Source organism: Lithobates pipiens, unplaced genomic scaffold, assembly GCF_037356315.1.
Source record: "Lithobates pipiens isolate NorthernLeopardFrog02 unplaced genomic scaffold, aLitPip1_a1.2 Scaffold_18, whole genome shotgun sequence".
Taxonomy (NCBI): Eukaryota; Metazoa; Chordata; class Amphibia; order Anura; family Ranidae; genus Lithobates; species Lithobates pipiens.
The window spans coordinates 643,925,134-643,949,949 of NW_027507758.1; the positions used below are offsets into that span (position 1 = coordinate 643,925,134).

Genomic DNA, 24,816 nt, shown 5'->3' on the forward strand with positions numbered 1-24,816 from the left:
GAGAAGCAGAATATACACCCGCTTTACCCCCCTGGCACCTTTCACCCGCATCTCTAGATGGGATATCACAATCCTTCAGATGAGTTCATGGGAACAATGAGGATCTCAGATCTCCCAAGAAGGAGCCCGCACGCGGTGCGTCCCTACGGCCTCTCTGGAAGGAGGCGGACTTCACTCTCTCACACCATTTATCAGTGATAGGGAAGGGGGCGGGGCACAGCCAAAGAGGAGGAGCATTCGGGATGCTGTCATCTGTCCTGGAACCAGCAATGAGGAACCCTGCAGGTCCCCCCCCCCCCACACCCACAGACCAAGCAGGCCTCCAGCTTTGACTATATGGAGAGGGTGGGGCTGGGTGGTGACCAATGATGGGCTTCGATTTCTATAGTATAAATGATCTCTAATGTGTTTGAAGAATAAGAGAGGGTGATGGGAGGCATTTTACCGATCTCTGTACTGTGATTCTATCTGCTGGTCCTCCATTCATCCAATTTTCTCCTCCCACAGAATGGAAATCCAAATATCTGGCATCTGTTACAAAGGTCTTCCAGCCTATTGAAGAGCATGGCTGCCACCTGGGGAAGGTTGTAGGCGGGAGATACCCCAGACTCCGCCCCCTGAAGATTAATAAGGGGGAAGATCCCACAATCCCTTTTTCTGGCACTTTACTTGAGCAGGCGGAGGTCACCAAGTCCTCGGAGCGATATTCCCCCTCCGGTGTCCAGGACCTGTTTGTCCCTGATGGCAGCGGATTTGCCCCCAAGACTCTGGTGTTGGTGGGACCTCCTGGAATCGGTAAAACTCTGACCACACAGAGGATCATGCTGGACTGGGCCTCTGGAAAGCTCTACGCCGACCGGTTTAATTTTGTGTTCTATCTGAGCGGCAGACAAATTAATAAAATTACCGGCAATATCAACATTGAAGGACTTGTGACCAAAAGCACCAAGCTGCCGTTCTCAGAGAATCTGATCCAGTCGGCTCTCAATGATCCTTCCAAGGTTCTGATCATTCTCGATGGGTTTAATGAGTTGAGGTGGACCCTGGAAGATGACGATGAGGACTGTGAAGACCCCTTTGCGCAGACCCACAAAGAAACTCTTCTAAAATGCCTATTGAGCAAAGAGATCCTCAGCGACACTTCATTGCTTATTACATCCAGATCCATGTCCCTCAAGAAGATGAAGGACTTTGCTCATGCCGCTTCTTCTGTGGAACTTCTGGGCTTTTCACAGGGAGATCTTGAACAATATTTCCACCATTTCTTTAACAAAGATCAGGCAGAGCAGGCTGTGTCGGTACTGAAAGAAAACCAAGTTCTGTTAGGTTTGAGTTCGGTCCCTTTGACCTGTTGGCTTGTCTGTAGGATCCTGAAGGCGGGAATGAAGGATGAGCTTAGCTCAGCAAACTGTAAAACTCTCACCTCCGTGTATCTGTCTTATCTCAGAAGCTTCCTCATCAATCCAGGCAGCACCCAGCCAATACTCCAGTGTCTGAAGAACCTCTGTGCATTGGCCAATGATGGGATCCTGGATCGGACAAGCTTGTTTGATGAGGAGGATCTTGGAAGGAATGGACTGACTATATCAGAGGTGGCTTCTGTTTTCCCAAATGACAGCATTTTCCAGAAGAATGTGGAAGACCCAACCAACTACTGCTTCATTCACCTGAGTGTTCAGGAATTCTTTGCCGCTTTGTATTATGTGCTGGGGGAAGATGCTGAGGTTAAAGAGACCAAAGGGGTAAATGGAGATACATTCCTCCCAAGAGTCTGCAGTGGAAGATCCCTGTTTTATGAGTCTGAACGTCACCCATACTTGAGCTCAACCATACAGTTCCTCTTTGGCCTCCTCAATAATAAGCAGTTGAAGGAGCTTGCAGATGTCGTTGGGTCCAGCGTTTCTTTAAGAGCCAAATCCGCCATGGAAAAATGTCTAACAGCCGGAAAACCCTCTGAATTCTGTCCTGATGTACTAACCTGCTTCTACGAAGCTCAGGATGAGGCGTTGCGTAGCCGAGTGTTCAGTGCCCCCGACCTGCTGTTCCAGTCGTGTTTTTACAGCTCATTCATGGAGAATGTTCGTATTGGAGAGATGCTGTATTGTCTGGCAGATCGGACAAGCTTTGTCTCCATCCGCCTGGAGGATCACCTGATGCAACCCAAAGACTTGGAATTGCTGTCCCCCTTCTTCCATGCATCTTCAAAGCTTTCGTAAGTATTAACCCACCTAGTCTGTTTACTCCAAACTAATATCTGTTCATTATGTCCTACAAGATATGGTAAGTTTTCATTCACACCAACACATGTATCTTCCATTTGTTATTCAGTCCAAGTCTTCATGCTTCATTTTGGCTTTCCTAGTCTGAGACATATATGTAGTGCCCACCACATGTAGGTAGGTGCTAAATAGGTTTAAATAGGTAAGTGTTGGGTAAATTTAACCAGGGGCTTGCACTTTTTAGGCCTGGTTTGTTTGTTTTGGGAGAGGGGAGTGACAGAATAGGGGGTGTGTGGCCACCTACACTCTGACCCAGAGAGATTTCCCCCCCCCCCCCCCTTACCTTCCATTGGAAATGTTCTGGAAGGGAGGTGGACTTGGGACTGGAGTGCAGGCAGCTTGTATGGAGAGCTCTGGACCAATCATTAATTTGTGTTGGCAGGGGCAGGACTTGCATATAAGCTGGGGGTCACATGACTCCTGGGGGAGATGGGAGGAGTCGGAAGCAGAGAAGGAGGAAAGATGTAGCGAACATGGAGCAGGCTTGAAGGCCTGAGGGTTCAGAGACCCCAGTGCTGGGTAGCAGGAATAGAATTGAAGGCCTGAGGGTTCAGAGACCCCAGCGCTGGGTAGCAGGAATAGGCTTTAAGGCCTGAGGGCTCAGAGACCCCAGCGCTGGGTAGCAGGAATAGGCTTGAAGGCCTGAGGGTTCAGAGACCCCAGCGCTGGGTAGCAGGAATAGGCTTGAAGGCCTGAGGGTTCAGAGACCCCAGTGCTGGGTAGCAGGAATAGGCTTGAAGGCCTGAGGGTTCAGAGACCCCAGCGCTGGGTAGCAGGAATAGGTTTGAAGGCCTGAGGGTTCAGAGACCTCAGTGCTGGATAGTCATAACAACCGCCACAATGTAATCTGGAGGAGCGGGCCAGGCATCCCAGCCTGGGATGTACCTGACCAATGCGGAGGAGGAAGTAGATGAGAAGAGGACGGAAGAAACTGGGATCGACCACCTGTGGCAATCATGGACTGTCGATGGGAGAGAGCAAAGGGGGTGCAACCTCGCAGTGCTTATCTGTCAAGGACACTTTCCTGAACTGACGCCGGGAGGATTGCAGGAGTCAAGATAGGCAGATGAGGCCTGCGGCTTCTAATATCCATAACCCACAGCTTCTTTCAGAGGGGCATTGGTCTTTTTACAAAAGGCAAGGACATGGGGGACAGAATCAAGAACCAGATCATTAGAGGTAACTCATATCCTCTATGCCCTTGTAAACACATTCGGAGATTCCGACGGAATGTGTCCTATCGGACCGTTTTGTCGGATAATCAGACTGTGTGGTCTCCATCGGACTGTTTCCATCGGATTATCTGACGGACCAAGTTTTCCAACTTGTCCGTAAAATTTTCTGATAAAATGATCCGATCGGACATACTCCGATCATGTGTAGCCCACTCCGACGGACAAAGTGCCACACATGCTCAGATCAAATTCCTAGACCAAAGCTATTGGCTAGTAGCCTGAACGTAGTCCCGTCATAACGAAATAACGTCATCACGTTATCTACAATTGGATTTTCCGACAACTTTGTCCGACCGTGTGTTGCAACAGTTTTGGACAAAATCCAACGGATTTGGCTGTCAGAATGTCTGACCGTGTGTACAAGGGCTAATTGCCATGTAACATCCTTCAAGCAAGCAAATACGTTTTCTAAAGTTATCATGGACTGTCTGCTGTTTATGGAATTTGTGCATTGGGTAGAAGAACGGAAACAGTTAACAGGTATGAACACACCCAGCAGCTCCCAAGGGAGTAGTGCGCTACACATAATTATAGCTTTGTGTTTGGTATTCAGAGGCCTTAAAATTAAGCATCATGTAAAATTGACTAACTACTAGAACTAAGCTTCCTTGAACTGCCTTCAGCCAGTTAACCATTAGATTGAAAGATCTGGTATGACAAACCCTTCCAGAATTGTCGCCAACAAACCATTCACCTAAAAGCAAGGCTATCCTGACCATATGGTACTTGTACCCTGGGCTAGTGATGGCCGAACGGTTCGCCCGGCGGTCGTTTCGCGGCGAATTTCCGACTTTCGCCGTCCGCGGGTTCGAACGCCTTTTTCCGTCGTTCGCCCCGGCGGACTTACGTGTTTAATGTATACAAGAACTTTAACCTTTCGTGACACGTTTATCATGTGTTACAGGACAACCAATTGAGACATGACAGCTCATGGACACTTGGACATTCCCCCTAACCTATAAATACACCCGATCCGGTGGCCATTTTACATTCTTTCTTCTGTCACTGTAGGGAAAGGATCCTGTGTGGAGTAGGGACAGAGAAAACGCTAGCTATTTGGTACACAAAAGTTCTTTTCAGGACTGGTATAGGTGTTAGGTCAGCAGCCTGAGTTTCTTTTGTCAGTTTAGATAAAGGGACAGAGCGCTGTATGCTGCTATTTTAGGGACAGCTCAGCCAGATTAGTCTTTCTTCATCATCATCATCATCATCATCATTAGCTGTTACTATCAGGTCCACAAAAGAGCTGTTCCAGCTAATCGTTCCAGCCTACTCTTTTTTGCCAATTTGTATAGGGACAGGCAGGAAGCAGTGTGTCAGGCAGTGAGGATAATTTTAAAGACTTGCTGTTACTATTAGTTCCACAAAGGTTCTTTTCAGGACTGGTATCAGTGGTACGGTAATAGGCTTGTACACGTATAATATTCTTTCTTCCAAATATAGAAAGAATATTATACTTGACTGCTGCCCTTCTGCTGCAGTCTGCTAATCATTCACAACTCACTTGTTCCACAAAGCTCTTTATCAGGACTGGTAACTTGGTCTGTCTAGGGTGCTACGGTACATAGGCTTGGGTGCGGTACAGTCTGCTGTTCTGTAAGGACCGCTATCGGTCCACAATACATAGGGTTGCCGTGCACTACTGCTGACCGCTGCCCTATACTGCAGCAGTCCTTCAGCGGTATAGGGACTGACGCACAGTCTGCTAAACACTAATACACAACCTGCTTGGTCCACAAAAGTTCTTATAAGGACTGGTAACTTGGTATAGGGTGCTACGGTACATAGGCCTGAGTGCAGTACAGTCTGCTGTTCTGTAAGGACCGCTATCGGTCCACAATACATAGGGTTGCCGTGCACTACTGCTGACCGCTGCCCTATACTGCAGCAGTCCTTCATTGGTATAGGGACTGACGTACAGTCTGCTAATCACTAACACACAACCTGCTTGGTCCACAAAAGTTCTTATAAGGACTGGTAACTTGGTATAGGGTGCTACGGTACATAGGCCTGAGTGCGTTACAGTCTGCTGTTCTGTAAGGACCGCTATCGGTCCACAATACATAGGGTTGCCGTGCACTACTGCTGACCGCTGCCCTATACTGCAGCAGTCCTTCATTGGTATAGGGACTGACGTACAGTCTGCTAATCACTAACACACAACCTGCTTGGTCCACAAAAGTTCTTATAAGGACTGGTAACTTGGTATAGGGTGCTACGGTACATAGGCCTGAGTGCGTTACAGTCTGCTGTTCTGTAAGGACCGCTATCGGTCCACAATACATAGGGTTGCCGTGCACTACTGCTGACCGCTGCCCTATACTGCAGCAGTCCTTCAGCGGTATAGGGACTGACGTACAGTCTGCTAAACACTAATACACAACCTGCTTGGTCCACAAAAGTTCTTATAAGGACTGGTAACTTGGTATAGGGTGCTACGGTACATAGGCTTGAGTGCGGTACAGTCTGCTGTTCTGTAAGGACCACTATCGGTCCACAATAGATAGGGTTGACGTGCACCACTGCTGACCGCTCACCTATACTGCAGCAGTCCTTCAGCGGTATAGGGACTGACGTACAGTCTGCTAATCACTAACACACAACCTGCTTGTTCCACAAAAGTTCTTATAAGGACTGGTAACTTGGTATAGGGTGCTACGGTACATAGGCCTGAGTGCGTTACAGTCTGCTGTTCTGTAAGGACCGCTATCGGTCCACAATACATAGGGTTGCCGTGCACTACTGCTGACCGCTGCCCTATACTGCAGCAGTCCTTCATTGGTATAGGGACTGACGTACAGTCTGCTAATCACTAACACACAACCTGCTTGGTCCACAAAAGTTCTTATAAGGACTGGTAACTTGGTATAGGGTGCTACGGTACATAGGCCTGAGTGCGTTACAGTCTGCTGTTCTGTAAGGACCGCTATCGGTCCACAATAGATAGGGTTGACGTGCACCACTGCTGACCGCTCACCTATACTGCAGCAGTCCTTCAGCGGTATAGGGACTGACGTACAGTCTGCTAATCACTAACACACAACCTGCTTGTTCCACAAAAGTTCTTATAAGGACTGGTAACTTGGTATAGGGTGCTACGGTACATAGGCCTGAGTGCAGTACAGTCTGCTGTTCTGTAAGGACCGCTATCGGTCCACAATACATAGGGTTGCCGTGCACTACTGCTGACCGCTGCCCTATACTGCAGCAGTCCTTCATTGGTATAGGGACTGACGTACAGTCTGCTAATCACTAACACACAACCTGCTTGGTCCACAAAAGTTCTTATAAGGACTGGTAACTTGGTATAGGGTGCTACGGTACATAGGCCTGAGTGCGTTACAGTCTGCTGTTCTGTAAGGACCGCTATCGGTCCACAATACATAGGGTTGCCGTGCACTACTGCTGACCGCTGCCCTATACTGCAGCAGTCCTTCATTGGTATAGGGACTGACGTACAGTCTGCTAATCACTAACACACAACCTGCTTGGTCCACAAAAGTTCTTATAAGGACTGGTAACTTGGTATAGGGTGCTACGGTACATAGGCCTGAGTGCGTTACAGTCTGCTGTTCTGTAAGGACCGCTATCGGTCCACAATACATAGGGTTGCCGTGCACTACTGCTGACCGCTGCCCTATACTGCAGCAGTCCTTCATTGGTATAGGGACTGACGTACAGTCTGCTAATCACTAACACACAACCTGCTTGGTCCACAAAAGTTCTTATAAGGACTGGTAACTTGGTATAGGGTGCTACGGTACATAGGCCTGAGTGCGTTACAGTCTGCTGTTCTGTAAGGACCGCTATCGGTCCACAATACATAGGGTTGCCGTGCACTACTGCTGACCGCTGCCCTATACTGCAGCAGTCCTTCATTGGTATAGGGACTGACGTACAGTCTGCTAATCACTAACACACAACCTGCTTGGTCCACAAAAGTTCTTATAAGGACTGGTAACTTGGTATAGGGTGCTACGGTACATAGGCCTGAGTGCGTTACAGTCTGCTGTTCTGTAAGGACCGCTATCGGTCCACAATAGATAGGGTTGACGTGCACCACTGCTGACCGCTCACCTATACTGCAGCAGTCCTTCAGCGGTATAGGGACTGACGTACAGTCTGCTAATCACTAACACACAACCTGCTTGTTCCACAAAAGTTCTTATAAGGACTGGTAACTTGGTATAGGGTGCTACGGTACATAGGCCTGAGTGCAGTACAGTCTGCTGTTCTGTAAGGACCGCTATCGGTCCACAATACATAGGGTTGCCGTGCACTACTGCTGACCGCTGCCCTATACTGCAGCAGTCCTTCATTGGTATAGGGACTGACGTACAGTCTGCTAATCACTAACACACAACCTGCTTGGTCCACAAAAGTTCTTATAAGGACTGGTAACTTGGTATAGGGTGCTACGGTACATAGGCCTGAGTGCGTTACAGTCTGCTGTTCTGTAAGGACCGCTATCGGTCCACAATACATAGGGTTGCCGTGCACTACTGCTGACCGCTGCCCTATACTGCAGCAGTCCTTCATTGGTATAGGGACTGACGTACAGTCTGCTAATCACTAACACACAACCTGCTTGGTCCACAAAAGTTCTTATAAGGACTGGTAACTTGGTATAGGGTGCTACGGTACATAGGCCTGAGTGCAGTACAGTCTGCTGTTCTGTAAGGACCGCTATCGGTCCACAATAGATAGGGTTGACGTGCACCACTGCTGACCGCTCACCTATACTGCAGCAGTCCTTCAGCGGTATAGGGACTGACGTACAGTCTGCTAATCACTAACACACAACCTGCTTGTTCCACAAAAGTTCTTATAAGGACTGGTAACTTGGTATAGGGTGCTACGGTACATAGGCCTGAGTGCAGTACAGTCTGCTGTTCTGTAAGGACCGCTATCGGTCCACAATACATAGGGTTGCCGTGCACTACTGCTGACCGCTGCCCTATACTGCAGCAGTCCTTCATTGGTATAGGGACTGACGTACAGTCTGCTAATCACTAACACACAACCTGCTTGGTCCACAAAAGTTCTTATAAGGACTGGTAACTTGGTATAGGGTGCTACGGTACATAGGCCTGAGTGCGTTACAGTCTGCTGTTCTGTAAGGACCGCTATCGGTCCACAATACATAGGGTTGCCGTGCACTACTGCTGACCGCTGCCCTATACTGCAGCAGTCCTTCAGCGGTATAGGGACTGACGTACAGTCTGCTAAACACTAATACACAACCTGCTTGGTCCACAAAAGTTTTTATAAGGACTGGTAACTTGGTATAGGGTGCTACGGTACATAGGCCTGAGTGCAGTACAGTCTGCTGTTCTGTAAGGACCGCTATCGGTCCACAATACATAGGGTTGCCGTGCACTACTGCTGACCGCTGCCCTATACTGCAGCAGTCCTTCATTGGTATAGGGACTGACGTACAGTCTGCTAATCACTAACACACAACCTGCTTGGTCCACAAAAGTTCTTATAAGGACTGGTAACTTGGTATAGGGTGCTACGGTACATAGGCCTGAGTGCGTTACAGTCTGCTGTTCTGTAAGGACCGCTATCGGTCCACAATACATAGGGTTGCCGTGCACTACTGCTGACCGCTGCCCTATACTGCAGCAGTCCTTCAGCGGTATAGGGACTGACGTACAGTCTGCTAAACACTAATACACAACCTGCTTGGTCCACAAAAGTTTTTATAAGGACTGGTAACTTGGTATAGGGTGCTACGGTACATAGGCCTGAGTGCGTTACAGTCTGCTGTTCTGTAAGGACCGCTATCGGTCCACAATACATAGGGTTGCCGTGCACTACTGCTGACCGCTGCCCTATACTGCAGCAGTCCTTCAGCGGTATAGGGACTGACGTACAGTCTGCTAAACACTAATACACAACCTGCTTGGTCCACAAAAGTTCTTATAAGGACTGGTAACTTGGTATAGGGTGCTACGGTACATAGGCTTGAGTGCGGTACAGTCTGCTGTTCTGTAAGGACCGCTATCGGTCCACAATACATAGGGTTGCCGTGCACTACTGCTGACCGCTGCCCTATACTGCAGCAGTCCTTCATTGGTATAGGGACTGACGTACAGTCTGCTAATCACTAACACACAACCTGCTTGGTCCACAAAAGTTCTTATAAGGACTGGTAACTTGGTATAGGGTGCTACGGTACATAGGCTTGAGTGCGGTACAGTCTGCTGTTCTGTAAGGACCGCTATAGGTCCACAATAGATAGGGTTGACGTGCACCACTGCTGACCGCTCACCTATACTGCAGCAGTCCTTCAGCGGTATAGGGACTAAGAGTTTTGTCACAGGGTCATTTAAAAAATGACATGCAGAGGAAGAGGCAGGCCCTTCCGCAGGGGTGGTAGGGGTAGGGCAGGAGCAACAGGCTTGAGCCAAAGTGGGAAGTTGCAGAAGGTGCGTTCAATTACTTTAAAGGATGCACCAGACTTGGTTGAGTGGCTCGCTCAGCCTTACTCTTCTGCACCCTCCTCATCCTCTCGATCTGCACCCTCTTCTTCACTCTCTGCTATGTGCACCCCCAAAGACACTACCACCAACAACACGACCACCACCACCACCACCACATACCTTCCGCTTGAGTCACTGGAATTATTTTCCGATCCATATCAAGAGGACATTTCTGATGCGCAGCCACTCTTGGTATTGGATCAGGAAGAGGAGGTAGCAACAAGCGCTACTCAGCAGTCTGACGCCAGTACCCAGATCAGCCCAAGGAGGAGGTTGGTCCCCGGTGTTGCTGCCTACTCTACTTATAGCGGTGGGGAAGGTGACGTTGATGATGACGTGTCTAGTGATGTCACGTGGGTGCCCACAAGAGAGGAAGAGGAGGGGAGTTCAGAGGGAGATATGGACCAGCAGATAGGGAGGAGAAGCAGCAATGACTTACATTGCACAGCAGGGACAAAGCAGACTGCAAATGTATCAGGAGCGAGTCATCGACCATGTACGGTCACATCTGGCGCTCCCAGGACACCGGCACATGGCTCCGCAGTGTGGGCTTTTTTTAACGTGTCCGCTGCTGACAATAGCGTTGCCATCTGCAATCTTTGCAGTCAACGCGTTAGTCGCGGTAAGCCCAATACTCACCTAGGGACGACCGCCTTAAGAAGGCACATGAGCAGCCATCACCGAGCCCAGTGGGAGCAACGGAACACACAAAGCCACACTGCAGGCTCTCACCGTCCAGCCTCGTCTTCTACTTCTCCTTCTCCTCTCTCCTCACAATTGTCCTCCACTCCACCTTCCATCACGCCAAGCTCACATTTTTCTGCAAAAAGGCAGGCTTCCGTGGGCCTAATGTTTGAGCGTAAAAAAATGATGACGCCGGATAACCCTCTTGCCCAACGGTTGGCGGCTGGCTTGTCAGAACTCATAGCCCGCCAACTACTGCCATATAAACTGGTGGACTCGGAGGCCTTTCGCAAATTTGTGGCCATTGGAACACCACAATGGAAGGTCCCAGGAAGGAAGTATTTCTCAGAGAAGGGCATCCCAGAGCTATATGGCCATGTTCAGCGGCAAGTGAATGTATCTCTGGCACACAGTGTCGGTGCCAAGATACATCTGACCACAGACACGTGGTCTAGCAAACACGGGCAGGGAAGGTATATCAGTTTTACTGCCCACTGGGTGAACCTTCTGACGGCCGTCAAGCATGTAACCCGTGGCACCCGTGTAGATTTGGTTTTACCGCCACGGATTGCATGCAGGCCTGACTCTTCTTCTCCTCCTCCTACTCCATCCTCCTCCCTCTCCTCCTCAGCTGCCTCCTCCTTTTCCGCTGCTAGCGTCTCTTCCACTGCACCGCCCAAGCTCCCCAGAACCTATTCCACATGCCAGGTGAGACGTTGCCATGCCGTGCTGCGTCTGTTGTGCCTGGAAGCAAAGAGCCACACTGGCCCGGCACTCCTTTCAGCTTTGCGTTCACAGGCAGATGAGTGGCTAACACCGCTCAATTTGACAGTTGGTAAAGTGGTGTGTGACAACGGTGCCAATCTGCTTAGCGCATTGAAACAGGGCAAAATCACGCACGTGCCGTGCATGGCACACGTCTTAAACTTGGTCGTGCAGCGATTCCTTGTCAAATACCCTGGGGTCCAGGACATCTTGCGGCAGGCAAGGAAAATCTCGGCCCATTTCAGAAGATCTTACACGGCCATGGCTCGCCTTGCTGACATTCAGCGGCGACACCATCTGCCGGTCAGACGTCTTATTTGCGATTGCCCGACGCGATGGAACTCAACCTTCTATATGCTTGATAGGCTGCTCCAGCAGAAACGTGCAGTTAACGTCTACCTGTATGAACTCTGCGAAAGAAACGGTTCTGGGGAGCTGGGTTTTTTTTCACCGCGCCAGTGGCTGCTCATGCGCGACACATGCAGACTTCTGCGGCCATTTGAGGAGATCACCAAACTGGTCAGTCGCAGCCATGGCGCCATCAGTGACATGGTACCTTATGCCTTCTTTCTGGAGCGTGCATTGCGTCGTGTCATTGATCAGGCTGTGGAGGAGCAGGAGCGGGAAGATGAGGAAGTCGCAATGCTGGATGAATTCCCAGGGGGGGCTACTCTATCTGAGACAAGTCAACAACAGGAGTCTGATGAGGAGTCAGAGGAGGATGGTGCCGGGGCGGATGAGCAGGAGCAAGAAGAGCATGCTTTAAACCTTTCTGGGATCCCTGTTGTGCGAGGATGGGGAGAGGAGAATGAAGAGGACGACATTATCCTGGATGATGAGCAGGAGCCAGGCCACCACACCGCTTCCACTTTAGTGCAAATGGGGGCCTTCATGCTCCAGTGTTTTAATAGGGACCCCCGTATAAAAAGCATGAGGGTCAAGGACCAGTACTGGGTGGCAACGTACTTAGACCCCCGGTACAAACACAAAATGGCGGAAATGTTACCGCCGTCGCAGAGGGCTGTCAGAATGCAGCACTTCCAGGCCTTGCTTCGAGAAATGCTGCATTCTGCTTTTGCGTGCGCTGGCAGAGGAGCAATTCCCACTCCCAGAGAAGGATTTGCGGGTACCAATCCAACAGCGCCTGCAAGAAGAGGCCGGTTTGAAGATGTGTTGGTGACTTCGGATATGAGGTCATTCTTTCAGCCGACCCATCGACAGGTGTCATCCGGATCCAGCATCAGGGAACGCCTAGACCGTCAGGTGTCCGACTACATTGGGTTAACGGCCGATGTGGACGCTCTGAGGAGTGATGAACCCCTAGACTACTGGGTGGGCAGGCTTGACCTCTGGCCAGAGCTTGCCCAATTTGCAATCGAACTGTTGGCTTGCCCCTCATCCAGTGTCCTGTCCGAAAGGACGTTCAGCGCAGCAGGGGGGATTGTGACCGATAAGCGTACTCGCCTAGCTCACCACAGTGTTAACTACCTCACATTTCTAAAAATGAATGAGGCATGGATCTCGGAGGAATTCAACACATGTGATCAGTAGACCATGTATATGTCTATAAACAATTTTTGGAATCAAGCACACAGACCTTCTTAATTCATTTGGCTCACTTCCCTGACCCAAAAAAGCACACCGTACTATATGCCCCTACCCTCCTCTTTGAAGAGGTTGAGCGGTGTCATATTTCTACTGGGGCTGCTTATTATGAGGGGTTCCCACCATCCCTGTGCTGTGCTGACTTCCTCCTGGGTGTTCTTATTATGAGGGGATCACACCATCCCTGTGCTGTGCTGACTTCCTCCTGGGGGTTCTTATTATGAGGGGATCACACCATCCCTGTGCTGTGCTGACTTCCTCCTGGGGCTGCTTACGGTGCTGCTGTCAGCGCTGTATGTCACGGAGCTGCTGTCAGCGCTGTATGTCACGGAGCTGCTGTCAGCGCTGTATGTCACGGAGCTGCTGTCAGCGCTGTATGTCACGGAGCTGCTGTCAGCGCTGTATGTCACGGAGCTGCTGTCAGCGCTGTATGTCACGGAGCTGCTGTCAGCGCTGTATGTCACGGAGCTGCTGTCAGCGCTGTATGTCACGGAGCTGCTGTCAGCGCTGTATGTCACGGAGCTGCTGTCAGCGCTGTATGTCACGGAGCTGCTGTCAGCGCTGTATGTCACGGAGCTGATGTCAGTGCTCTGTATTACGGTGCTGCTGTCAGTGCTCTGTATCTCCTGCACCCTCTTGTTTGCCTACCCTGGTCCCTGACCTTCCCTCTCCTCCATTGCCTTCATTAGCTCCATAGTCCTGAATTGTCAGAACAATTTCCCAAATAAAAAAAAAATGCTTGTAGTTATCGATCCCAAATTCACCTCATACATGTATTATGCTATTGTCCAGGTGGTGGGACTACGTGCTACCCCCTAATAATTACCCCGTGGCCGCAAATTCGACCTAAAGGTTTGCGAAATTCGCCTCCCATTGAAGTCAATGGAGCCCGCGGCGAACGGTCGTTTTCGCGAACGTTTGTGCCCGTTCGCGTTTCGCGTTCGCGAAACGTCCCGTCGGAAGTTCGTCCATCACTACCCTGGGCATTCTGTATGGTCCTCATCTGTAATGTCATGGCCTTCTACAATGCTGCACCTAATCCCGTGTCAGTTGAGTTTCTCAGAGGTTTGTGCTCTGATCACAGTTTATGTATTTTGGGTTTTCTTCATCCATGGGAGACCTCGTTGTCTAACTGCTTTTTTGACACTTTAACAAAAATCTTTTAAGGAAGGGCTCCTGGCTTGAAAAATGTCCTGTAAAAATCATTGCTGGGTTTTGTTTTTCTCTCCTTCAGCTTTACACGGTGTGGCTTTGCTGAGGACATTGAGACCGGTGGAAAGTCTTCCTGGCTGTCCAACCCAGACAGCAAGATCAAAGAACTAGAGTAAGTTTTGTGGCCTCCTTGCCTCTCCAACTAGAAAAGGGAATTTTGGGACTTTGAGTGAGGCTGTAGACATGGTGAAGGTGATCTGAATGGAAATACATATTTATTAATCATAAATGCATAATACATCTCAGAACCACATACAAGGAATAACATGGTGAATGTGATCCTAAATGTGGGCATGTGATACAGGCATCAAGGGTACGACAGTGCATAACAACCAAGCGCCACATAGTAGTCTAAAATGATATGTAATTACATTTGATGAATTAATCTATGTACATAAGTCATCTGAACAACATTGTGGAAAAAATACAAAATTATAAAACCAGTTGCCTCTCATCTCTGGTCAGGCTGCTGGTGACCTAGATTTGAACCTCTCTTGGTGCAGTCATAGTGGTTAGAAGAGCTCATTGGCCTAACTGGAAAAGTTCTCGCACTGGTGGACAGACCTCCTGGAGTATACCGTCTGTCACCATAAGGCTGGACATTGATGGTTGCTCCTTCCTTTATGGAATATCCCTTGGAGTCTGCAGTCTGTTCACTACATTGGAATATAGGCACCACCAGGTCTTGGGTGGTCTAGCCTTCTTGGCTAGGAAGGAAGTGAGCAGAGTAGTTCTGTTTTAGAGTTGGACATTTCTACATCCTTGGATTACAATTTTAAAGCTTCTGCTCCCCTTGCAGGTTCCATGTTTGTGTGGTCGCCCCGTCCTTCTTCCAGGATCTTTGTTCTCTTATTTCTTCCAGCCGATTTCTCACCAAACTTGTCATAAGTCACCATGCTTTGGAGGACTCCGCTTTAAAAACCTTCTGCAATGGTCTACGCCAGCCGGGCTGTACCTTGCAGGAGCTGTCGTAAGTATTCTTGCTGGTATTGGACAGTTGTGAGCAGACCCGGGTGGTGCTAAAAACACAAATATTGGATAAACGTTATTTTTTTATTTTTTTAACTCCTATTCAATTTGTGAAAGTCAATTGCCTGCTGATTGCCATCAGATGTTGTGACACCTTTTTAAATGTAAAAAAAAGTAATGTGCTGTGCATTAAGATGGCCAATGACAAAGCGTCTGGATGTCTACCTGTCTATCACCCAAGGCTGGTCCTCCCTCTACTGCAGTAATGGCCTCTACTCTGCTGGGGAGGCTCCACCAGATGGGACATTGTTGGTTGGCTTTTTCTCCATTAGTGAGACTGGTTACTGATATTGTGGGGTCCAGATTATGTCCTCAGGTGAGATAAGGATTCTGACTTCCTGTAAAGGCGTATTTTTCTTTCTCTTATATTTTATTTTTTCTCCTTTTGTTTCTCTTGTCGTTTTTTTTTTTTTTTTTTTTTTTTTTTTTTTTCTTTCTCTTGTCGTGTGTTTTTTATTTTATTTATTTATCTTTCTCTTCTGTGTCTGGGTGATAAGGGGTGTCCTTCATCGTTGCATATTTGTTGGCCTCCTCTCCCTGCGTTTTGACATGTTCATTTGGTCCATTCTAAACAAGCTGGATGCCAGATTCACAATTCCTGATTTTATTTTTATTTTATCTGCAGGCTTGATGACTGCAACTTGACCGCCACAGGCTGTGAGATCCTCGCCTACGCCATGAAAGAGAACCACTCTCTGCACAAGTTGGATCTGGCACTTAATAAAGTTGAGGACAAGGGAATGACCTTTCTATGTGAGGGGCTGAAGGATCCAGGCTGTACCCTGCAGGAGCTGAAGTGAGTCCTCCATTATATTTATAATGGGGTGAAGGATCTGGGCTGTACTCCGTGGGAGGGGAGTCCTCCATTATATTTATAATGGGGTGAAGGATCTGCAGAGTGTTGGGGTTGAGATGTTCAGCTGGATCTGACACTGGAATAAAATGTTTGGGGTCTTTACTATGAATTATTGGGCTCATGTTTGGCATTCAAGTTTCTTAATAACCGAATGTTCGGATAAACCTGTGACTGGGCGCCTCATCGCTTGTCTATGTATAGTATGTCACACTGTAAGGGTGCCCATAGATCTCGCATCCGAGTGTCAGGACCTGCTGGGATCATCTCCCCACATCTTCTCCTTACCCCTTTCCTCCGGCATCTGGCTTATGACCTCCCTATGGAGGGGGAGGCCTCGATGTGAGCACCAGTAGACATGGTGCTTGTTTGGACCCAAGTAGCTTATAAATTGCCCAATAAGCACCATCCTTAGTAATAATCACATTGTGTATGGCCGGTCAGACTTGTTGCTCTCATGTCTTCATACATTCATTCTCAGCCCAGACCAATGTGATGGAGGCAGCCAGGAGCACTGGGAGAAGCCTACTGAAATTGGCTGCACTGGAGTGTATATACGGCTCTGAATAGGCTATGGTAAGGGCCCCACAAGCTGATCGCCTAAATTCAGTAATAGGAAGTGGAGTTGTCAGGTTTGTCGATTCCCATTCCGGGACGTCTTCAGCTCCTATAATAGAAATGCCAGAAGAGCCGTGTCCCCTCTTGAAGATCTACATTAATTTCCTGTCCTGTAGACACAGCAGGAAGAGAATCTCAAGTGATGGAAACTCCCTTGTAGACGGCTGTCATCAGAACAGGGGTCCCCATTGGAAGATTTCCCTTTTTTATTCCTGGTCTGGTGACAACATGCTATTGGATTTCCCTTTCAGCCTTAAATGGAGAAAATAACTCTTCCTAACAGGAACTGATAGCAACAAATATCAGACGGGTTCCAAGCTCTCCCCATCTCTACAGCTTTCCCCTCCTTACCATGTCTACAGCCTGATAAACACTTCTAGAAGGTAAGGACACCTGATGGAATTACCAAGTTCTGACCGGACTTGTCCTCTCCTCCAGGATGGAATTCTGTGAGCTGACTCCGGCCAGCGGGGACTTCCTGCGCTCTGCTCTGATGACCAATCGATCGCTCACCACCTTATATCTGAGAGCTTGCAGCCTCCAGGACTCCGGGGCCAAGCTGCTGTGTGAGGCGCTCCGCCAGCTGGACTGCACTCTGAAGGAGCTGGTGTAAGTTCTGATGGGTGCATTGTATAGAGGGGGGGGGGGGGTCTGTGCATTATATAGGGGTGCTGGGAGGGGGTTGTCTGATGGGTGTTTAGTATGGTATGTCTGGGTACTGTGACAAACCACCTGGCACACCCACCTGAGTGCTTCAGCCAAGATACAGCTTCCTCCCCTCAGGAACCAGGTATTGCTGGGCACCCAAGAACTAGACAACACTAGCTTGGGTGAAAACTGGAACTGACTTTATTGTAAATTCACACACAATATATAGCACACAGAATCGGGTAAGAGCCTGATCACATTATCCTAAACAATGCAAACTTTAAACAATCAGCACATCTAATGATCTGCCAACAGTGATCTAAATTAACAGTAAGCTAATCCACAGGGAGTCCACCACACAGTCTGGAAACGAGCCCACCCCTGTATAGAGTACATCACACGTGCTGTCTTTTGGGTACTTGTGTTTTCTGTCCACTAGAAAAGTCTATCAAAGTGGAATTTATCTTCATAGATTTCCAGAGATTTTGTTAAATATTCCTGTCCCAAGTGAAGGAGCCTCTCCAACCCAATCTGCAGGAAGGCCACCATATTTGGTCTGACGGGTATGTTGTATCAGGGTGGCAGAAGGTCTGATGGGTACATGGTTCCATGGGCTGAGAAGTGTTCTAATTTACTACTGGTGAGGTAGGTGTTGGGTGCAGGAAGATGTGGTGAGGTAGGTGTTGGGTGGAGGAAGATGTGGTGAGGTAGGTGTTGGTTAGAGGAAGATGCAAAGTATGTACTGCTTCCAATATTGGACCTCAGCAGATATTGGGGTGGCCATGTACATTGTACACCTTCTGGGGGGGGCACCAAAACCAAACTGAGTAATTCCACTTCCTCCTCGCCTCTATACACCCACCAATCCCAGAATGATGGTGTAGTATGGATGGCTTTCTGTATTTCCCCCCCAATGGTAAATGGACTGAATCCTGATTGTCGGGTAATGAATCTGGTCACATGGTCTTTCATCTCCTGCAGGTTGTTTGAGGCGAACCTCACCAGCGTGTCCTGCGAGGATCTACGATTGGTTATTCTTATAAACCGGACCCTAACCAGCCTGAATGTGAGGGAAAACAACCTTGGGGACTCCGGAGTGAAGCTCCTTTGTGAAGGACTGAGTGACCCGGGCTGTACCCTGCAGGAGCTGACGTAATGATTTGACCAATAGAGCTCTAGTGCCAGGTCCGGGAGGTGATTGGGTGGAAGTTCTCATACAGTTCTCTTTACAGATTATCTTCCTGTGAGCTGACCCAGGCGTCCTGCGAAGACCTCCGCTCAGTCCTCATCACCAACCAATCTCTGACCAAACTGAGCCTCACCTGGAATAATCTGGAGGATTCTGGAGTTAAAGTTCTGTGTGAAGGACTGAGAGACCCGGGCTGCACCCTGCAGGAGCTGGAGTGAGACTTCTTCTATACACTATATGATGGACAACTAAACTCTCCGTATATTTGCCCTGCAATCCATACCCCCCATTTCCCTGAGTGCAGACCACCTTGAAAACAGCCACAAAATCTTCCCATCAGGTCCTTTTGTCATTGCACATGCTCAGTAGCCCCATTCATTCCTGTGGAGAATCTATACAGTCTGCTTACACGTAGTAATAAATGGGGGTATTATGAGCAGTGGGAGGAGAACCTTCCCTGGTCTGGCTTCTTACAGGTGGCCCTGGCCTAGTCTTTATAAAGGAATCTTTGATTTGGGTGGTGGGGCTGTAGGCGCCGGGGCCCTTACAGGTAGCTCCTCTTTTGCTCTGTTGAGGTTTTTTATAAATGTCTGGAATAAATCTGACTCCATTGTTTCCTCCTCAGTCTGTACGGATGTGACCTGTCCTCCTCCTCCCTGGAAGATCTCTCCTCTGTGATCACCACCAACCGATCTCTCACCAAACTGGATCTGGCAGGAAATAGGTTCATGGACACCGGAGTAAAGCTGCTATGTGAGGCGCTCCGGAATCCCGACTGTATACTGCAGACATTCAGGTGATTGCTCCATTGTAACCTGGAGGTCTCTGGAGTAAGACTTCCCATATTTATCTTCTATTCCTCTATTGTACAGGGTGGGGTATTGTGAGCTGACCACTTCCTGTGCTGAGGAAGTCATGGCCGTCATTAATACAAACCGTTCTCTGAATGAGTTGGAAGTAACAAGTGAGGTGGAAGCGCCCCCTACAGATCTGGACTCGGTGTTGGCAAGATTCAAACACCCGTCCATCACTGTGGAGAAGAACAAGTAAGTTTAGACTGCCTTGGGCTGTGCAGGGGGTGACCACCTCAAGTAGGTCCTCCTTACATGAAAGGACTCTGCCCATAGTGGAGGCCTTACCAATCGGGTTGCACCACCCCATACTGAACCTGTGTATTTCCTTGTAGTACCCAGGATGGACTGTTCATCTACATCAAATACAAGAAACAAGAGTGACAGACATTCCGGAGGATCCCGACCTCCAATCCAAGGTAATCCCAGATCTAAAATGAGGATGGTTCCACCAAAATATATTTCACTTTAGGTGGAGAAATGTGATTGGCGAGAGCTCTGCTGCTCCGGTAAGCCAGTCATGTGTGGGCGCAGTGTAAAGCACAGATGGCCTTTGTGACCAGGTCCGGCCTCTCCACCCAACACTGACACAGTATGATGAATGGATGCTGAGAAGTGGAATCTCCTAGTCAGTGCCTTCAAGGCTGGGGACAATTAAATCCCCAAAACAAGTTGGGAGTCGCACTACTCCTTGCATGATTTTTTTTCAGGTGTTGGGATAACAATGCTCAGACCTGATGACTGGTGATGAGAAGCTATGGTATTGGCTGAATGTTGTATACTTTGGAGTGGGTGTGGCACTGCAGGCCTTTCATGAATAATGGGTGGCAGCAGGTCCTCTAGGATGAGCATTGTGTGGGAGAGCTGCAGGGTCCTTCCATGATGAGCAGTGGGGGTGGAGTAATGAGTCTTCCAGGATGACTCATGGGTGATGGAGCAGTGGTGGTGTCCTCTAGGACAGGCGGTGTGGTGGGTCCAGGTTGGTGGGCCCTCCTAGGATGAGTGGGTGTTGATGGTGTCCAGAATGAATTAGTAATGGGACTTCTTATCTTCTAGGTCAGGTGATGGCCTTCAGTTCTCATTGGTCTTCAGTTCTCCCCTACTCCACAACACTACTACAACACCGGACTCCAAAGACTCTCAAGATGACACTCAGATCATGGGTGGGGTGATCAGCCCCCCATCCAAGGATTACTCCACTGATAACTGCACTTTGTCTGGATGGGATGAGACCTTCACACTGAAATGAAAAGAACTAATCTGAGGACGATTTCAGCATAGCCGTATCTAGCGCCACCTATTTTTGGATGGAGTAGTGGAAGTTTGTATCCCTGCTGAGGACATTCTTCCCCCCCCCCCCCCCCCCCCCCCCCCATGGTGACCATTGTTGGTGGGACAGGAAGTGATGGAGAATCCAAAATGTCACAAACAGGAGCAGCGGGGGAATCTTCCACTCATCCTGTTGTGTGTCTAAGACAGGAAGTGACGGGGTCCCAGACTGCAGTGAATACCTATCTGGGGTTCTGACCCTTCTGTGCTCCGTCCAAATCTGAAATACAAATTTTGTCTTTAGATATAAATTCCAGAAATATGAGCTGATGCTTTGTAGGATGTGTTCAGCCCTGCCCCCAACCCAAGTGCCTTACCGGGGCCCCTGAACTCCTCTGTATAACTGCTGTTACATGAGATACATTTGCACTGGATGGTTATTCGCCATTATTTGCACTATTGGTCCCCATGGCAACCTGCATTTGTATTGGAGTTTTCAGTGATTTGGATCGTTCGGATTTCATGCTCACTTTTTGTATCAAATGTTTCCATAAAAGTCTAAAGAGATTGCAAAGATGGCTGAATTGTGAGTGATTACTATATAGTGTGGTGATGTCACATGACCTGCAGAGGTGATGTTGCGGGTCACATGACCTGGAAGACAATAATGCCACTTTTCCTGGTGAGCGGTGATGTCACATGGTGTCACATGACATCCAGCAAGGTCTAAAGATGGTCATAGAATTTCAGATAAATTCTCAGAACGTTCATTTGTCATTCAAAACAATTTCATTTTGATTGACATTTGATTTTGTGATGAATGAAAATCATTTGTTAATGTTTGGCGTGATGAACATTGAGAACTTTTCCATCCCGCTGCTTCCAGCTGAAAATGAACGTTCATTTGACCCAATAATGAGAGACTTAGAAAAATGAATAAACTTCCTTGGATTGGACAGTTGAAGGGGCTCATTTTTCGGGTAAATCTAAAGTTTAGAAGAACAGACATCTCGTGGTCCAGTAGGAAGAGAATTCTGGGACGTGAATACTGAGCCCCACCCAGAAATATCATCTCTTTTCATACAATCCAGACTGTCCGGGATGAAAGGACAAGGAGACGACCACACACCAGAGCTGTACAGCACAAAACTCTCATCCCACACTATTCTTGGAACCATTTTGAGGCTGGAGATGCAGCTTAAAGCCGAGTTCCACCCAAAAATTGAACGTCTGCTTTAAGTGATGGTGACTGAGGAGGAGCGGATACCCAGTTTTTTTATGGGCTCCCACTTCCTCTCCACAGCACTGGAAGGAAGGTCACTTCCCCCTCCAATCTTCTGGGATATGTCCCAGAAAATTGCCTGACCACTCAGTGCGTGGCTTGCCCGGCTCTGAGCCCACATTGCTGGACCATGGGACAGGTGGGGCTTATTAAAAGTTAGCAGCTACAATTTTTGTAGCTACTGACTTTTAAAATGGGTGGAACTCCACTTTAAGTGTGAGTAATCTTCTAGAACAAACATGTCACATAGGATATAAATGTTTATTACCTGGGGGGAGGGGGGACGCCATCTTGGAGATCCTGCCTGACACCACAGTCTAAGGTCTACCCCCCCCCCCCCCCCCAACCTCTTAAAGCATCCTTCATACAGTGTCTTCTGAAGGATGACTTTCATGTTCCATAGGAATCTTGAAGGGCATCCATCATAAACCAATCCCTCTGATCCCTCACATGAGGTTTGTGTATTGATCTATCACAGTGATGACTAACCTTGGCACCCCAGATGTTTTGGAACTACATTTCCCATGATGCTCAGCTACACTGCAGAGTGCATGAGCATCATGGGAAATGTAGTTCCAAAACATCTGGGGTGCCGAGGTTCACCATCACAGCTGATGGCTAAGCAATGTATGGACATTTGTTCTTTTACGATAACATCTGTCTTTGAATATGGACTTTGTTCCCTGAAACGTGTTGGATGAAAGTTCCGTGCTGTACATCTATGGTGTGGATGTCTCAGAACCCTCTTTATGAGAAAATAAAACTCGAATCCTTTTATATATCAGTTGGTGTTTCATGTTCACATCCATAAATATTCCCCTGTTCTTTGACATTTTGGTTCCCATAATATTTTTTTGGAGATATTATGTGAAACACGAATCATTCCCTCTGATCTTCTATTCTCTAACACTCCCCAGTTCGGTTCGCATCCAGAACAGGCAAAAAATTGTGTGCGAACACCGCTAAAGTCTATGGGACACAAATGTGAAAAATCAAAAGTGCTAATTTTAAAGGCTTATATGCAAGTTATTGTCATAAAAAGTGTTTGGGGACCCGGGTCCTGCCCCAGGGGACATGTATTAATGCAAAAAAATTTTTTTTTTTAAATTGCTGTTTTTTTGGGAGCAGTGATTTTAATAATGCTTAAAGTGAAACAATAAAAGTGTAATATTAAATTTTGTACCGGGGGGGTGTCTATAGTCTGCCTGTAAAGTGGCGCATGTTTCCCGTGTTTAAAAAAGTCAGAGAGCAAAAAGACATTTCTAAAGATGGGGGGGGGGGAAGAAATCGCCGGACCCGCAATGCAGATAAAAAAAAAAAAAAGGCATGGGGATTCCTCCCAGTCTATTACAAATGTGGCATGGGGTTCCTTTAACCCCCCCCCCCCCAAAAAAAAAAAATCCATACCAGACCCTTATCCGAGCACACAACCTGGCAGGCAACAGGAAAAGAGGGAGTGGAAGAGAGCGCGCCCCTCCCCCTCATGAACCGTACCAGGCCACATTCCCTCAACATTGGGAGGGTGCTTTTGGGGTAGCCACCCCCCCCCAAGCACCTTGTCCCCATGTTGATGGGGACAAGGGCCTCACCCCCACAACCCTTGTCAGGTGGCTGTGGGGGTCTGCGGATGGGGGGGCTTATCGGGATCTGGAAGCCCCCCTTTAAAAAAAAAAAAAAAAAAGACTCCCAGATCCTGGCGCCCCCCCGTGTGAAATGGTGATGGGGTACATTGTATTCCTACCATTTCACCCAAAGAGAGTGACAAAAAGGTAGAAATAACACGCACACAGCTTGGCACAAGTCTTTTTAATAAAAATATTTTTGTTTAAATTCCAGCGATGTAATCCTTCAATGATCCACGAACGATACAGCCTCCTCCATAGGAGGTGCCTGGCAAAATGATGCACGACTCGGGTGACAGTTCCTAAATAACCGAGGGTGGGGTCACCGTCCACGTCACGGTTAGCCCCGCCCTCGGTTATTTAAGAACTCTCACCCAAGTCGCAAGTCATTCCGCCGGGCACCTCCTATGGAGGAGGCTGGATCATTGAAGGATAATATCGCTGGAATTATCTTTTTTATTAAAGGACTTGTGCCAAGGTGTGTGGGGGGGGGGGGGGGGGGGGGTTCCTTATTTTTTTTTGGGCGAAATGGTAAGGGTACTATGTACCCCATTACCATTTCACCCAGGTAGGCAGGAACTAAGAGTCCCTTTACAGATTCCGATAAGCCCCCTGCCTGCAGACCCCCACAACCACTGGCAAGGGTTGTGGGGATGAGGCCCTTCTCCCTCTCAACAGGGGGAGGGGGGGAAGCACCCTCCCAATGTTGAGGGCATGTGGCCTGTTACGGTTCAGGAGGGGAGGCCTGCGGCCTGCCAGGTTGTGTGATCGGATAAGGGTCTGGTATAAATTTTGAGGGGTACCCCCTATGGCTTTTTTTTCTCAATTTGGTGCAGGGTTCCCCTTTAATATGCATACCAGACCTAAAGGTCCTGGTAATTGACTCGGAGGAATCCCCTGCCATTTTTTTTTTATTTTTTTTTTCAATGAGTTTTATCTGTATTGCGGGACCCAACAATTCATTAATGGCCGCAAGTAGTTTTTAAATTTACACTTTTTTTTTTTATTTTTTTTATTTTTTTTTTCCTTTTTAGAAATTACATTTTGTGCAGGGACTTTTCTAAACACGGGAAACATGCGCCCCTTCACGGGAATACTATAGACACCCCCAGGTACGAAATTAAAAGGAATATTACACTTTTATTGTTTCACTTTAAGCATTATTAAAATCACCGCTCCTGCTGCGC

At 48.2% G+C, this 24,816-nt stretch overlaps 4 protein-coding genes across 4 annotated transcripts in view; 3 read left to right on the forward strand and 1 right to left on the reverse strand.

Annotated features, from left to right (window-relative positions):
- Window positions 1-21,894, forward strand: part of LOC143989533 (NACHT, LRR and PYD domains-containing protein 14-like) — a 28,817-nt gene extending 6,923 nt beyond the window's left edge. Inside the window, exons 2-12 of the mRNA XM_077489664.1 lie at window positions 508-2,212; window positions 14,291-14,380; window positions 15,068-15,238; window positions 15,923-16,093; window positions 17,207-17,377; window positions 18,398-18,568; window positions 18,649-18,819; window positions 19,231-19,401; window positions 19,478-19,651; window positions 19,792-19,875; window positions 20,513-21,894. Of these exons, the coding sequence (XP_077345790.1) occupies window positions 508-2,212; window positions 14,291-14,380; window positions 15,068-15,238; window positions 15,923-16,093; window positions 17,207-17,377; window positions 18,398-18,568; window positions 18,649-18,819; window positions 19,231-19,401; window positions 19,478-19,651; window positions 19,792-19,840 (3,044 nt within the window). The 3' untranslated portion in view covers window positions 19,841-19,875; window positions 20,513-21,894. The remainder of the gene's footprint in view (window positions 1-507; window positions 2,213-14,290; window positions 14,381-15,067; window positions 15,239-15,922; window positions 16,094-17,206; window positions 17,378-18,397; window positions 18,569-18,648; window positions 18,820-19,230; window positions 19,402-19,477; window positions 19,652-19,791; window positions 19,876-20,512) is intronic.
- LOC143989797 (uncharacterized) overlaps window positions 1-24,816 on the reverse strand; it is a 765,658-nt gene that overhangs the window by 167,910 nt on the left and 572,932 nt on the right. The gene's annotated exons all lie outside the window — the stretch shown is intronic.
- Window positions 1-24,816, forward strand: part of LOC143989578 (uncharacterized) — a 229,597-nt gene that overhangs the window by 34,999 nt on the left and 169,782 nt on the right. The window lies entirely within an intron of this gene.
- The window catches only part of LOC143990004 (uncharacterized), a 123,953-nt gene that overhangs the window by 34,732 nt on the left and 64,405 nt on the right, over window positions 1-24,816 (forward strand). The gene's annotated exons all lie outside the window — the stretch shown is intronic.